The sequence below is a fragment of the Barbus barbus genome, assembly GCF_936440315.1.
Source record: "Barbus barbus genome assembly, chromosome: 16".
Classification (NCBI taxonomy): Eukaryota; Metazoa; Chordata; class Actinopteri; order Cypriniformes; family Cyprinidae; genus Barbus; species Barbus barbus.
Genome location: NC_136744.1, coordinates 10201836 through 10217781, shown reverse-complemented (window position 1 = coordinate 10217781; position 15946 = coordinate 10201836). Strand labels below are relative to the sequence as shown.

Below are 15946 nucleotides of genomic sequence, written 5' to 3'. Positions count from 1 at the left end.
CCAGCAGGTGGAAAATAAAGATTTTATTCATTCAAATTTAGCCTTTCTCATGAAAAATGTGCACCTTTTTTGATTAACAAAATACATCCACACTGCATCTTTACTTTTCCTTTCTTCAAGAGTTTACATTCACCAATTCATGATAACACATCAAAAAACTGTTAGAAGTTGCTCTGAGATCCGCTCAGCTCTGGAGCAGCGTCGCTGACTCGCATGAGAAGCTGTTCTCAGATCAGAGCGACTCCGCGCCGCGGTCAGGTGACTACAATCAGCTGATCCTCTGCAGACGGAACATGGCCGACCTCTCAAAATACACTGAACTGAAGCTGAGGCGAAGGACAGCGATAAGCTGCTCTTGACTTCTCTCACTGCTGGAGATTTTGAGGTGAAGGGAAACACGACAGAGGATATTTTATCACAGTACATATATAAGGTAAAGCAATAACGTTACTCCAAATGGCATTAGCAGAGATTCAGACTGCTAGCACGACAGCTAGCCTTGCATGACAGCAGGTTGAGCATAAAACGGTTAAATATCAGATAATAACGGATCAAAAGTGCATTCAGGTTTATGTACTTATATTTTTAATCGTTCAAGATTTGAGGAAGGACGAGGTTATTGCCATTGTCACGTACGTTAGTTCTAACGTTTTAACTAGAAAGTTTCCTTAGCAAATAATAATGCGTGGGTTTGTTTACATTTTATATAATGTATAGCAGTAGCAGCGGTCAGATATAAATATATAACGTTACATGTCTGGCTTTAAATAAACTAGCATTCATTTTTTGATCAGCCTTGTTAAAAAGAGGTACACATTAGCTTAGTACTTATTATAGAAATAATATACTTATGATAATTAGGTTCGAAATGAATGTAATGTTTTCATATATTTAATTGCATGGTATTTACAACTAAATTAAAATGTATTTGCTTTTTAATTGACTAAAATTCAGTTGATTAGAGTGTTTTTTGAATAATTTAAGTACGACTTAAGTGCATTTTTACATGTAATTCTATAATTATTTCTATTGTCTTGGTTAAAGTGTACTGTCGCATGTATTGACAGGCATTTATGGTAAACTTTAATAAATATTAATGTCTTTTCTATTTTAAACTTTTATGTCAAATATAGGAGGTAATTACACATTTGTAATGATAAAGTTGAAATTTAGTACTTTTAAAATATATTGACAATAAAATGTGTATTCGAATAGCATACTACGGTTAAAATTATAATCAAGTACTTTACAAGTGCTTTAGTATGTTATAGTCAACATTAAAATAAGTGTACCTTTTTATAGCATGATTATTAAAAAGTGATTGACACTGTTACAAAGTATACTTTTTTTTAAAAATTGTACTGAAGTATCTTAAGTACTTAAACAGTCTTGAAATTATATTCTCTTTAAGTACAATTAAGTGGCCTTTATTTGAGTAAAATTGTATTATGTGCACTGCAAGTACAGTTTTTAGAAATATATGTTTGAGTACACCGCACAATCAATACAATAATAATAAAAAACATTTCACAAGAGGCAGTCATGATTCCTATTCCTAAATTTTATTGAGATATAATCTCATCTATATTATCTTGAGTTATAATGTCTTTTTGTCAGTAATATAACTTGTGAACTTCAACAGAGTAAACCAGCATGTCTAGTTTTATGGAGAATGGCCCCAGTAATCATAATGGGGAGGCTGAGCAAGTGTGGGAGAGACCCTGGACGCTGGAAGAGATGCAGAAATCCAGCACAAACTGGTCACTGGCAGCAGATTCAGGGGTACGGAGTGGAATGCATTCGTGTTTCATATTCATATTGTATGCGCTTGCCGCTGTGTTATACAGACTGAATGTTTATTTGTATCTCTGCAGTTGTTCCTTTTCCTGCAAGACTTCTCTCAAAGGATGTTGTCCAAGACACATGAGATTGAGAAACAGTTGGACGGTCTTATCCAGGACACTAAAGCCACAGACAGCCGCCTACACACAGTGTTTAACGACTTCCTCATGCTGTCCAACACACAGTTCATTGAAAACGTTTGTATTTTTTTCATCATTTTAGCTAAATGAGAATTAATTTTGTATGTGGATGCAAAGCAGGTCAAGTTCTAAACTGAAACAGCACACGTGTCCTGTGATAATACAGGGGAGAGTTAGTCAGCTTTTGATATTTATACATTTCCTTTTCAAATTTCCTCCCTTGAGATTCAAAGATGCATTTTTCTCATCTCATATTGAGAAGATTGTGACATTTGATAAATTTCAAGAAAAAAATAAGGGTGTAAACACGAACAAACACTGTTTATTGTGATATCTGATGTAGTTTTTTTGATTCATTAGAGGGTTTACGATGAAGAGGTGGAAGACTCTGCACCAAAGCCAGAAACCCTGGAGAAACAGCCTGAACAGGTAGTGTTTGGGAATTTTCTGTGATTCTCAAATAGTGCATTATTATGAAAATGTGCCTGATAATGGTTTCAAGCAGTTCTATCATACTGTATGTGAAGGAGAAGACAAGGGAACAGAAAGAAGCAGAACTAATTCCCAAAGTCCAAGAGGCCGTCAACTATGGTCTGAAGGTCCTGGAATCTGCTTTCGAACAGCTGGACATTAAAGCAGGAAACTCAGACTCTGAGGATGAGGAGACTCTGGAAAAAGTAGAGCCCATTTTGGAAGCAAAGGTAATGTTTCCCTACAGCCCTTGAGTAACTTATATGATTATCAGACAGTTATTATATATAATTAGTGGCGTTAAAGGGGTCATATAATGTCCATTTTTCACAAGTTGATATTATTTTTTAGGGTCTTAACATAGTTTTGTTAATTTTTTCATTGGTGGTGTAAAAAAACACCCTTTTTACCCCAAAACAGCTCTTGTCAGAGCAAGCGGTATTGTGTCATTCTCCTTGAAATGTTAATGAGCTCTGCTGACTCTGCCTCTCTCTTCCGAGCCGCTCTCTGAGGGATTGTTTACTTTCGCCGCATTCATCGTGAAACTTGCTGATTAGCACATTATTAGGAAAGGCGATTTGCAAAGATTCACTTTTCTGGAGGTGAAACTGGATCACGAATGATTCGCGCGAACATAGGCGCATTTAGGTAGATCGAGGGTGCATGTGACGTCACGCGGACAGACGGCTTGATTTGAGAAAGGGGTAAAGATTTTAGTAGATTAAATAAAAAAAAAAACATTTCATCATTATAGGGTGGTTGTGTACATACACTGCCAACACACATTTCAGTTCAAACAACTAGTAAAAGTGCATGTAGCATTATATGACCCCTTTAAAATGTGCAAAAAAATCCCAAAAACTCACATTGAAAGAGGGAACCAAGCCATGTCAATGAGTACATCTTCACTGCTTTTTGTGCCTAAATGTATTTTTATTGGTAGGACCTGTATGTGGACAGGCCTTTGCCGTACTTGATTGGTTCCCAAGCATTTATGGATCAGGAGGATGTTGGCTTGGGCGATCTATCCAGTGATGGTGAGATTTCAGATTCATAATCTTTATGATTTTCTTCGTTTTGTTTTAGGTTGCTTTTAACTTGTGTGTGTTTGGTGTGTTTTATAGAAATGTCTATCGGGAGTGGCAGAGACAGCGTCATTGAGAGTGATGCTGAAGAAGGTGACGAGGTAAGAGATAATGATATGCACATTTACACGGATTCTGTCATTAACATTTTAAGAACATTGACAATAAAATAAAAAATTAATGTTTTATTTATTAAAAACATTTCTTCATTTCAAAAACATTATACCCAATTTCTTTTCAAAACATTTAAAAAATGTATGTATAATCCTCCATTTTGTTTCTATTCCAAAAGCAGTCAGATGAATACTCTGACCAGGATGAGGAAGTCCATGGCAACTTTAAGAAAGTAAGATTTTCTATTGTACTACTCTGGTGGTTTATATACACATGACAAATTGACACCATATAAGGATGCAATGCATAAAGTACAGGATATATGTGAAATATTTAACCAGGTGCTTTTATAGCGGTGTAGATTATATTTTATAGATGTGTGATGATGCCACATGTAAAATAAAGTTGGTTATAAAACAAAAACAGCCCAATATTGTCAGATTTACTTAAACAATCTTTTAAAAGGTTTTCATGTGCAAAGAAATTGGAAACAAAACAATTTAAATGTGAAAGGTAAACATACATCACCAACCAGGGACATTTCTAATTAGCATATTATAGATATAAATATAGATTTAAAATGTATGATTTATATATATATATATATATATATATTGTTATAATTAAAAGTGTTAATTTCGATACTTATTTCTTTAAAAAGGTCCATTTATTTCAGAAATGTAATTAGTAATGTAGTGAATTATACTTTTGATAAAGCCTTGTTTAGGTAAATAATTTTTTTAAAATAATAATAAAAAAAACATTTATTTTACATTTAGTGCACCATATATAGATTGCTGTAATTCTGGTCAAACATTAATTTGTTCATCCCATAGAAGCCATCTGTTGCTAGTTATGATGATGCTGATGAAGAGAATGAAGATGAAGATTCTGACATATTTGGAGGGTCTGATAAGGATGAAGATGAGCTCAAAAAGGTTAATAGCTTTGTATTGTTTTTAGCGCACCTGACATACTTAGCAAATTAGTATTATGAGACGTTATTTTACTAAAATGTGCAAACTAAAACTTAACATTAGATTTCCTGCATCCCATGTCTTTCAGGACACTGGTCTGCCATCCTTTGCTGATGAACTAGCAGCCAGAATCAAGGGAGAGACTCCAAATAAGCCAGAAGTAGATCGCACATGTATGGTCATGAGCTACATATGAATTGAATTGTTTTATTGTTTAACACCTTTTCATCTTTCCATTCAGTTAGTTTTCTTTCTCAAGTTTATCTGTGTGCATGCACTTGTTTGTTCTCAAGCATTGTCATCAGGCCCATCCATCACCCAGAAGAAGAGTAAAACAAAGAAAGAGTCAAAACCTCAGGGTATGAGCAACTGTGTGTTTACTTCATATAGCATGTGATTATCAGATCATGCTGCCAAATGCACACTACCTTTCGAAAGTTTGGGGTCGGTATTTTTATTTTTTTCTTCAGGGTTCTTGAAAGAAGTCTCTTATCATCACCAGGGCTTCATTTATTTGATCAAAAATACTGAAAAACATTTGACTATTTTCATTTTTTTCTTGTCATAGCAAAGCTTTAATGCAGGAATTGAATGTATTCTTTCTTATTAAAATATTAAATTCGAAAAATAAATAAATAATAATACTGACTCCAAACATTTGTATGGCAGTGTATTCAACAGATGACTGTGTCTGCATTGTTTTATTGAAAACAACTACACTGTTATATAGCATTTTTATAGTTGTATCATCATTTCTTTCAGAAATTGTAGGATATACTCTAGCTAGTAAATATATATGTATATGTATATGTAATTACAGTGGAGGATGATCAGGATGAGATGTTCAAACCACCAAAAATGGAAGATGAGGAATATTCTCCATTCGGTGGAAAGGGTGGACTTTTTAGTGGAGGCAAAGGCCTGTTTGATGATGACGATGAGGTTGGTAAATAATAATGTAGTATCATACACAGTACATCTAGGATACAAGTACATCTAGAAAAAGACATGGTAGTAATCTGTGAAAGTCAGTTCATAATATTTGTTCCTTAGGGAGATCTGTTTTCTGATGCACCCAAAACCGAGCCGATGGAAAAGGAAAAGACTGTAATCCAGGCAACGGGTAAGACTTAGTTATTGTCGCTCTTCTCAGATCTAATTCTGTTGCCCATTTAAAGTCAGATGTAGGCCAGTCCTACTTGATAATTCAAATTTAGGATGTAAGCTCACATTCAGATGCATTGAACCAAGTCCTGACCTACATTATTTTTATTTTTCAATAATCCGTTGATGTGCATCTCAGTATAGAAGAAAAGATCTGTCACTACTTTTGTTACATCAGAACTTTAATACTGATTGGTCATTTGGGCAATACTGTAATCAAATATGATCCATTGTTCCAGCAAACCTATTTTCTGCTTTTACTCTTTTACAGTCTTTCTTCTCACAGAAAAATAATTAAAATGAATTAAATTTCAGTTTACTTGTGTACTTTGTAAAAAAAAAAAAAAAAAAAAGTATTTGTTTAATAAATAGCCATTTAACAAGCGTTGGCAAGATCTTTTGTTTTACTATAATGACTCGATGGCTGTACATGATCATTTTCTTACTTTTTGTACATTCAATGTGTTGACACCTAAAACTCATTTACATACTTGACATCTTATCTTTTTCATTGCTTTTGTAGAGCCCCCTAAAACTAATAAAATACCCACTGGCGCTGTCTCCATCTTTCCTGGTAAGCATTAACTACATTCAATTTGCATACTCACACACTGTTTTGAATAAAAGTTTTTCTGTAGTAACCGAGTAAGATTTTTTTCATGCCCCTTACCCACAGAAAACAAACTTTTTGGCTCACCAAATGATTCAGACTCACTATACAGCAAAGGCAGTAAGAGTCCAGTGAAGCCCAAAGTGCAGGCAGCTCCAAAGCGTGTCTCTGTGGGAGGTGGGCTGTTTGATGACGACGACGAGGATGATGAATTCTTCAGAGGGAAGACGCCTAACAAATCCACCCCTGGTAAATATCTAGCATTTGCCCTGAGGTATGACAACTGACTGTCTTTTTGGGAAAACTTAAATGTGTATCTTTGTGATCAGGACTAGAGAAGCAAATGCCAAAGAAAACTGTAGACCTGTTTGGAGAAGCTGATGAGGAGGAGGAGGATGATGATGATGAAGGCGGAGCAATGTTCAGTGGGAAAGCCAGTGCAGCTCTTCTTCAACAGGACACAAGAGCTGAGGGGGAGGAGGAGACACGTCCTCCAGAGAAAAAGGTCTGCTTTTTAATCCTCATTATTTCATTATAATTGTTGTTACTGGTTATATACTGAATGAGTTTGCTTGCAGCCTCCTGTTGGCGCCGTTTCAATGTTTGGGCCCGGCACTAAAGATTTACTGGAGGGTCTGAAGAAACGCCGGCCTTCCACCAGTGAAGAGTCTGCCATGTCTGAAGAGGTAGAAAACTTTCAGTCTCTCTGCTGCATTAATACCTGCTGTGTTAATTGTTATTTATTATTTTTGCATTGTTTCTGTAGAGTGGACCTCCACCTGAAGCAGTCAAATCTTCACCTGCACTGGAAGCATCTGAGAAAACGCTAAGCAAGAGTCTGTTCTCAGACGATGAAGACTCACAAGTACATCACTTTTCTGATACAGAGAGCCTGTTCTCAGTTTTCCAGTCTATTTAAATTAGTGCTGTGCCATTTGTTTAATATTTAAGTATTTTTGCAGTGATTTCTCTGGTGATACAAAATTAAGCAACACTGTGAATATTACAGGGATTAGGCTATATAGTATTATATATGAATAATTTTAACTTCGTATAGTGTATTAGTAAATTTCCTAAAGATTCAGCAGACTAGTTTTGTAGCCACTTCTTGTCTCATGAATTACAAGCATTAATGTTTAGTATAAAGACATTTTGCCGGAAAAAAGGTTTGATTCGTTTCTAGTAATGTAATTACTGAAGAATTTTCATTTTTGGGTGAACTATTCCTTTAAAATGTACATCTTGACAATATTCAAAATATTTGTTTTAGTTACATCACTCAACCTTAATTACAAACTGACTCCTGATGCTTGTCTTTGATGTATTTGCTGTTCTGGATCTTGCTTGTTTTAAAGCTATTCACAAGTGAGACTGCAAGTAAATCAAAGCCTACATCTCAGAACAAACTCAATAAAGCTCCGCTCTCAATATTTGATGAAGAAGAAGAAGAGGTGATGCTAAGCAAGCTTAATTTAAAAGATAGTAATCTAGATCTATTTCATTCTATTCAGTGGTTTTCAACAAGTCTGTTTTGACTTTTTTAGGATCTTTTTTCATCAACACCAAAGTCCAAGTCAGTTCAGGCCAAAAAAACATCTCTACTACCCAAGAAACCTGTATCCAGTTTACTCTTCAGCGATGATGAGGTATTTTGTGTTTAATGCAGAGTAAACCAATAGCCAGAATTGGACCTTAAAATAAAGTGTGACAAAATTGTCATTTCATTCTGATAGCATTTTTATTTTGTTCAGTTGATGCATGCTGATATCACATGACATGGTGCAACATTTGCTTGCCTGTATATCAGGATCAGTGGATGAGCTCCAAACCCAGAAAAGAGAGCCCGGAAGTGAAGCCCCGTGGAATGAAGTCGAGTGTTAGCGCCCCCTCTAGGCTACCCAGTGTCAAAGCACCACAAAAAGATGGCCTGTTTGTTGGTGACGATGATGATTTGTTTGAAGCCACAAATGAGTCAAGGTTTGTGGATCTGTGATCAGTTAATGTACTAAAGTAGTCAGAGAAACAATAAATCATTATGCTGTCATTTTTTTTGTCTGTCCTCGCAGTAAGTCATCTCAAAGAGTATCTCTCCTGTTTGAGGATGAAGATGATGATGAGGACAAAGAACCTCTTTTTGGCTTCAAAACACCTGCAAATAAAGCTCCTTCTGAAGCAAAGGTAAGTGTGGCTTGAGTGTCCATGTATTTTTTGGCTACTTTACAGAATTTTGATCTTTAAGATTTTTTACGTTTTTGAAAGAAGTATTATATGCTCACCAAAAGCTGCATTTCACAGTAATATTGTTGAATATGTATATAAAAAATCTATTTTAATAAATTATAAAATAGAATTTATTCGGCATCATTACTCCAGTTTTTAGTGTCACATGATCCTTCAGAAATCATTCTAATATGACAATTTGCTGCTCAGGAAACATTTCTGATTATTATCAAAGTTGAAAACAGTTGTTCTGCTTATTATTTTGGTGGAAATTGTGATTTTCCCCCCTTTGATTCAATGATGGAAATAAAAAGTCTTTACTGACACTTGATCAATTTTAATGTGATCTTGTTAAATAAAGTATTAATTTCTTTAAAAAAATCTTACTGGCCCAAAAGTTTTGAGTGGTAGTGTATGTTTCCAAACATTCATTATGAATTATTTGACATACGTTTTTTTGCGTAGCATCTACACTTTTTAAAATCTGTTGGTCACTTTTTATTGACTGTGTTTTTGTTAGTAGCTAAAAAAAAGCTTTGTGTTTCAGGTTTCTGGTGCTCCCTCTGTGTTTGAATCTACAGAGGAGGAGAATGCAACTAATGTAGCAAAAGACAAGATAGCAGAGGAGAAGAAGCCTATGGAGAAGAAGCCAGTGGAATCCATTCCACCCTCCGAAGACAGCACTGAGTTTAAGAAGAAACCAGTAGGAGCAGTAAGCCTTTTTGGTGGGATTGATGTATTAGCAGACAAGCAAGACACAAGTAAAGTGAGTAAAATGTTTACAAAATAATACAAAAATAATTTATGCTGTTTACATATAGCATAAAAAGGGCAATGAACATTGACAATTATGGTTTACACTCAAATATATGCTTACAAAAAAGGGTTAGAGAACCAGGGAATTGTCTATTCCACAGAAACATACTAAGAATCAAGAGGAGATTGCTGACGGTGACGAGCTGCAAAAGGAGGGCCCTCCGCCCATGGAGAGTAAGGGGACCAAGGCCAAGAAAACAGCACTGAGTCTTTTTGATGATGATGACAATGATGATGGAGATATGAACACTGATGAAATGATTCCTGCTCCTAAAATATCCAAATCAACAGAAAAGAATGCTCTAAAGGTTAGTTGTTTCAGATTCTCAGTGCTGTGAGGTATGAATTTGTTTAAGTAGGTTATTTAATGTTATTTATTGATTTTGCTTGTGGTCTCAGGATCATGGGCCCCGAATGAAGAGCACAGGTGTGTTCCAAGATGAGGAACTACTTTTCAGTCACACGCAACAGAGGGACAATGATCCTGATGTAGACCTTTTTGCCACATCTCCTAAACCATCTGTAAGTCTATGCCATGATTAACTATTTTGTCATTTTATCTACACGGATTTTAGACTTTTAACTTCTTAGACTTTTCCATTTCATGGTGACACAGAGGTTACTTACTGATGGAGGTATTTTCATTTTACAGGTGACGTCTCAGAGCTCTGTAAAACCAGTTGTCCCCACACTGTTCGGGGATGATGAAGACGATGACCTCTTCAGTTCAGCAAAGCCTAAAGCTCCTCCGGTACTGTTTGCTTCCCAACTTGTACATGTTTTGTGTGTTTTTTATACTTCATAAAAGCTAGACACTTCATAAATACTTGTACTATATTATCCACATACAGAAAGTACCCGAGAAGCCCAGCAAGCCTAAAATAAATGAAATGGACAAATCAACACTGACCTCAAGCAAGGTATACTCAGAAATAAATCTGCTTTGTTACTTTAATTCACCTTAATACAACAGAATATTTTAGTGAAAACCATTGTTTACATGTAGAGAATAGAGATTCAAATATTTAAAATTAAACATTTGATTTTATTTACCACATTTAAAACAGTATTTGTGACATTTCCAGAACTTGTTAAAAGTGGCTATTGGTTTTTATTGTTTGACTTGTATGTAATTAATATTATTTAATCGCACAGGAGACTACAAGCCCTCTAAAATCTAAAAAAACCTCCTCAAGGATTGGAGAACTTCAAGTAATGTTTTTAAAAAATTAAATCTCTATACTTCCATTTCTCATTGTGAAAACAATCTTGCTTTTCATTGAGCTGTTTTATGACACACCAATGCCTGTCAACAATCTGTTAAAAATCTATAAAGTATGTCTGCAAAACCATACATACATACATATACAATACATATATATATCTGTTAACATTTTCACTGTTTCTGGTACCAGAACATCTGTAGCTTTGCTATAACATTGTTTCTCTCTATGCCAATGCTGTAAACCATTACTGCACCAATAGGAAACCACTTGATGCAGCGCTCTGCAGCTAGCAATGTGCTGTTTACAGTGCTTGCAAGGCAGCAGTGTATTTATATTTACCACATAACCAACAATTATGACATTAACCTAAAATCTGCATACTGAATTGTGATTTCTTTCTTGCATTAATTTAAACAGGCATCTTGACTTATTGACACAGACCTAAAACCTAGATTTCACCCTATTCACTATTCTGTTGCTGCCTTGCATGCATGACCATGTCCTGCAGGAAATACAAATGTAGTGTACTTCTAAAATAGTACAAACCAGTCGCTCTCTGATCTTGGCATGTGAGCAATAGGCACTGGGTGTATTGATTTTAAGTTTTGTAACAGATTTAAAGACCTGTCTGTTTCTTTCAGGCTAGCTTAGCTGTCAACCCTGCCAGTCTTCTGCCAGGCGCAGTGCCACGGATTCCAGGAGCTGTCAGCGTAATCCCTGGCCTGGCACCCGCTTCCCTCCCTGCAGCTGCCAAGCCTCTGCCAGCTACCGATACGATCCCTGATCATCAGCCCTCAAGTGAGGGAGGGGTGAGCTTTGACTCTCCCGTTCAGGTCAGCACGCTACAGAATTCTAACAAGGTAGGTCAGACTGCAGTATGTATGTTTTATACAGTAGGTGTCACAAAATATTGCTTGTGTTGCCACTGCAATCAAAACTGCTGCTGTTGGTATAATGTAGTGTTAATTTAACATTCTGTTCTTTTCAGTTGAATAAAAGTCTGGAATTTTAGTTCACACTTTATTTTAAGGTCCAATTCTCTCTATTAACAAACTAGTAACTACGATTTTTGCCTCAGTACACTCCTAACATGCTGCTTATTAATAGTCAGTAAGGTAGTTGTTAAGTTTTGGTATTGGGTAGGATTAGGGATGTTGGAATATGGTCATGTGCTTTATAAGTACTAATAAACCTAAGCAACTAGTTAATAGTGAGAACTGGTCACTGGCACTAGACAGCCATCGGGAAAGACCAGTGGAACCAGTTGAGCCCTTACAATCTGACTTTGCTGCAGTTGGAATTGAACTGCTGGTTCGTTTGGCCAGAGGAGAACTGGCCCCCCGACTGAGCCTGGTTTCTCTCAAGGTTTTTTTCTCCATTCACCGATTGAGTTTTGGTTAATTGCCGCTGTCGCCTCTGGCTTGCTTAGTTGGGGACACTTCATTTCCAGCGATATCGTCAACCTGATTGCAAAGACACTATTTAATCTGAACTGAGCTGGATGATGACATCACTGAATTCAATAATGAAATGCCTTTAACTGAAAATCTTTTTTTTAATCTTTTCATTTTATATTATTGACACACTATTTTCCTTTTTTGATATTGTGCAGTTGCTTTGACACAATTTACATGTTAAAAGTGCTATATAAATAAAGGTGACTTGACTTGACTTGACTTGACTTGGTCCCTATACTAAAGTGTTACCGAAGACTTTAGTCATATTGTAGTCTCCATTTTTGGTTTAAGAAAATATAGACATATTTTGGATATAGAGTTTTTATTTTTTTACTTGATTTTTAATTTTTACTATATTTTAGTCTTGTCTTTTTTTCAACGAAGGTATTGCATGTAGATATAGTCACAGCTAGTGTTTAATGATGTTGGTGTCATCTCTCGTCTCTTCTTATCTTAGTCATGGAGAAAAAGTTGTCTGAATATTTTTCTTTATAGTTTTCGTTAACGAAATTAACACTAGTAGAATCTCCAGTCAATGGATTTTTTATGATACAGGGTCGGACTAAAGGTGCAGTGCGACGGCGTCCGCAGACAAGGGCAGCAAGACATCTTGCAGCACAGCAGTCTGAGGAAGCTGTTGGAGAAAGCACCTCTATACAAGCTGATGAACCAGTTATGGCTGCTTCTCTCCCTACCTTTAACCCCGTTTCAGTGCGACCCTCAGCGCTCACTATACCTGTCAGCACCCCTGCTCCTGCCAAGAGCCCCGATGAAGCAGTCAGGCCAAAAAGATTTCTCATTTCTGGAGATGATCTGTTTAATTCAGGTGATCTCTTTGCCACAAAGCCTGTTCCCTCCTCAAAACACAAAGCAAAGACCCCTGAGGAAGGCCATAAGAAAGCCTCCAAGACAGAGGCCGTCATAGCTTCAAAGAAAGACCAGGCCTCATCTATTTTTGACAGCCATGAGGATGATTTGTTTGCCACAGTGAAACAGAAGCCTGTCCAGAAAGGCAAACAAATGTCCTTCCTAGAAGATGATGATGATGATATTTTTGGAGCAGGAAAGAGTAAAAGTGCAGATAGTAAAAACTCCAAAGCAGAAGCCAGCTCTGCAAAACCAGACATTTTCCAGGTAAATATCACACATTCTTTAAGTTTGGTATTACAGATCAGATCAATGGGGTAGTAGGAAGATGTATGACTGATTTTTGTTTTCCTATTGACTGTAAAATAAATGTCTACAGGATGAAGTAAAAGAACCTCCCAAGGCCCAGAAGAAGCCCAAGGAAGTGTCATTGGATGCAAGTTTGTTTGATGATGTTGATATTTTTGCTGACTTGACTGCCACCACAAAGCCAAAGGAGAAGAAAGCAAAGAAGAAATTGGAGACAAAATCTATATTCGACGATGACATGGGTTAGTTATCGCTGCAAAACACTCTCCACTGTGATTCTTACCAGGGGCCTCCTGTATAAAACTGTGTGTAAATTGCATCCTAAAAGTGATAAATACAGATTTTGCTTATGCACAAAAGTATTCAGATTTGTATTCAAGTATGCTAGAGCCTGTGCAAAGTAACCCAATCGGCAAATAATTGTGCTTGCATGCATTGGTGCCTAGTCTCCTCCCCAAACTGACCATATATGGAGACTAAGACACCTTGTTTTTCTATGCATAACCTCGTCTGCATATCATTTCCATATGCTTATTACCATCCATGTGATGCTGCCATGCTTAATGGTACAAGACTCTAGGAAAACATGAGATATAGAATGTAAATCTTGTTTGTTGTTACATTACATAAAATTAATTCACAATGATACTTTTTTGAACAAAAGAAACAAATATATAAAACTAAATGTTTTAATTGTTATAAACCAAATTTGTGCAGATTTGCCTATAAAGTAAACACATACAGTATATTTTACATAAAAGAAAGTCTTATCAATTCCCTAAAATTATGTTCTTCAAATATGGTATTTTTCATAATTTTGGAAGACCAGGGAAGGGAAGGGCTTATCAAAAGCTAATGTCTATGAGTTCTTCATTAATGGGAGTTTAAAATCATTCTGTTTACTTCACTCACATCAGTAAATGAGTCTATAGTGTGTTGATGGTGTGCACATATTTGCACCAAGTTTATTTTCTTAAGTCCTGAAATGTGCCTGGAAATTTGCCTATGCAAGAAATGGGCATTTAAATGTCCATACACAATTTTCCACTTAAGCATATCATGATTTATACATGAGGCCCCAGGTCATTTTAATTATTTTATGAAGATTGGTTTAGAAGGTAAATGTGCTCAACAATAAAGACACACTCAACAATACTTACTGGTATCTGCTTTTTGCTCTCACCTCACAGATGATATCTTCTCGACTGGGACTACGAAACCAATGGTGAAGCCGTCCTCCAAGTCTAAGAAGAACCAGCCCGCCCAGGATCCCGTACCAGCTGTAGAAACGGGCAGCAATATTTTCGATGATCCCCTGAATGCATTTGGGGGAAACTGAGTCTCCTACATAACAGCATTTTGTTTAACTCTGTAGCGATATTCATGGCCTAAATGAAGGTAGATATAATCTAACACTGTAAATAATTTAAACTCTAATAGGTAACTTTTACAAAAAAATAAACAGGAAAAAAGAAGATTGTAAATCTATGTACCTCCAATGCCATCTGTGAAGTCATCTGATTGGTAAAAGATGTAGCGGTCATCAAACGGCATTGACATTTGCAACGGTTTATGTGTCTTTTATTAGCACTTTAAACATGACAATTGTCTGGTAGGGTGTAAAAGAAGAGTTGATTAAGACTGGAGACATTCCTCTGACATTGTCAACGGTAACGTTTCATTTTTCAGTGTGGTGCCATAACATAAGTGCTTTTGTTGTTGATGTTTTTATAACTCCAGTTGAAGTTTTCTTGTGTTGCATGTGAAATGATTTTTGGAAACTGAAGAAAATATATTTTATGAAACGTACTGAATGAGTCTTGAGTGCTTGAATTCAAAATTTGTAGAGGACCAAACCATTGCTAATCATTTCATGTAGAAAATTTTAAATCTTTAAACCTTAAAATGTTTTTTTATTTATTTTAATTATTATGCAATAACAGAACGAAAAATACAATTACAAAAACAAAGCAAAAGACAATGAGGGTTACAAACAATAATCCAAAGCATACTATAAGACTTGCACCATGAAAGAGTCTTACATGCAATAGAATTATTAGAGTTTCTTAAAGAGTTTACATGCACATCAAAATCTTTCCTGAAAATAAAGGAGTAAGGAGTTTTCTTTGAAAAATTATTTTTATGAATGTAAAATTTAGCAAGAAATAGCAATAGATTAATAATAAATTTGCAGTGAGAGGGGTCTAAATTCAAAGAATTTTTGGGGTTATACAGAAATATAAATATATTTTTTAAGAAAATTGGGAAAGTCAACCCAAACACTTTACAATAAGCACAGTCCCAAAACAAAGGATTGATTGTTTCTTCAGACTGAAGGCAAAAGGAACAATTGGGGGAAATACTATTGTTAAATTTAGCAAGTTTGTAGTTTACCGGATAGCAATTATGGATAATTTTGATAGAGACTTTAACAACTTTATTAGATAAGAAGAATTTTTGTCGAAGAAGCCAAAACTCTTCTCATTCTATACCACTAAATGCAGTAAAAATGCAACCAGACACAGTCACAAATTGTTGTTTGACGCTGCCAGGGTGACCGGGGTAACATCCGGGAGATGGAAAGGGGAGTCGAGGGAATGGTCCCGCCCACTCTGCATTACCATTGGACGAGCGGTTCTCTTTTTCTC

General features: G+C 35.9%; 1 protein-coding gene across 4 annotated transcripts; it reads left to right on the top strand.

The window, feature by feature from the left end:
* The first annotated feature begins 234 nt into the window (after positions 1 to 234).
* LOC306882621 (WASH complex subunit 2-like) lies at positions 235 to 15200 on the top strand. Of its 4 annotated transcripts, none has more exons than XM_079437390.1 (32): positions 235 to 385; positions 1643 to 1782; positions 1875 to 2039; positions 2343 to 2411; positions 2510 to 2683; positions 3397 to 3490; positions 3578 to 3639; positions 3831 to 3884; positions 4489 to 4590; positions 4718 to 4802; positions 4923 to 4988; positions 5450 to 5571; positions 5683 to 5752; positions 6317 to 6367; positions 6470 to 6652; positions 6733 to 6908; positions 6982 to 7089; positions 7170 to 7268; positions 7759 to 7854; positions 7948 to 8049; positions 8211 to 8380; positions 8470 to 8581; positions 9171 to 9389; positions 9541 to 9747; positions 9839 to 9961; positions 10092 to 10190; positions 10291 to 10359; positions 10595 to 10651; positions 11307 to 11525; positions 12678 to 13256; positions 13369 to 13540; positions 14489 to 15200. In XM_079437390.1, exons 2-32 carry the CDS (start codon positions 1654 to 1656, stop codon positions 14635 to 14637), a joined length of 4182 nt encoding a protein of 1393 aa, XP_079293516.1. In that variant the 5' UTR covers positions 235 to 385; positions 1643 to 1653; the 3' UTR covers positions 14638 to 15200. The 4 variants fall into 4 exon arrangements, with proteins under 4 accessions (XP_079293516.1, XP_079293515.1, XP_079293518.1 ...); XM_079437389.1 differs by having other exon boundaries at positions 235 to 433; XM_079437392.1 differs by lacking the exon at positions 10595 to 10651.
* Positions 15201 to 15946: the final 746 nt, after the last annotated feature.

Bases quoted from the DNA above. Each gene is read 5' to 3' on its own strand.
- LOC306882621 (XM_079437390.1), top strand. From the start codon at position 1,654: ATGTCTAGTTTTATGGAGAATGGCCCCAGTAATCATAATGGGGAGGCT. The intron at 6,909-6,981 runs GTCTGCTTTTTA...GTTTGCTTGCAG, and splicing joins CACGTCCTCCAGAGAAAAAG to CCTCCTGTTGGCGCCGTTTC. The intron at 8,381-8,469 runs GTTTGTGGATCT...CTGTCCTCGCAG, and splicing joins GAAGCCACAAATGAGTCAAG to TAAGTCATCTCAAAGAGTAT.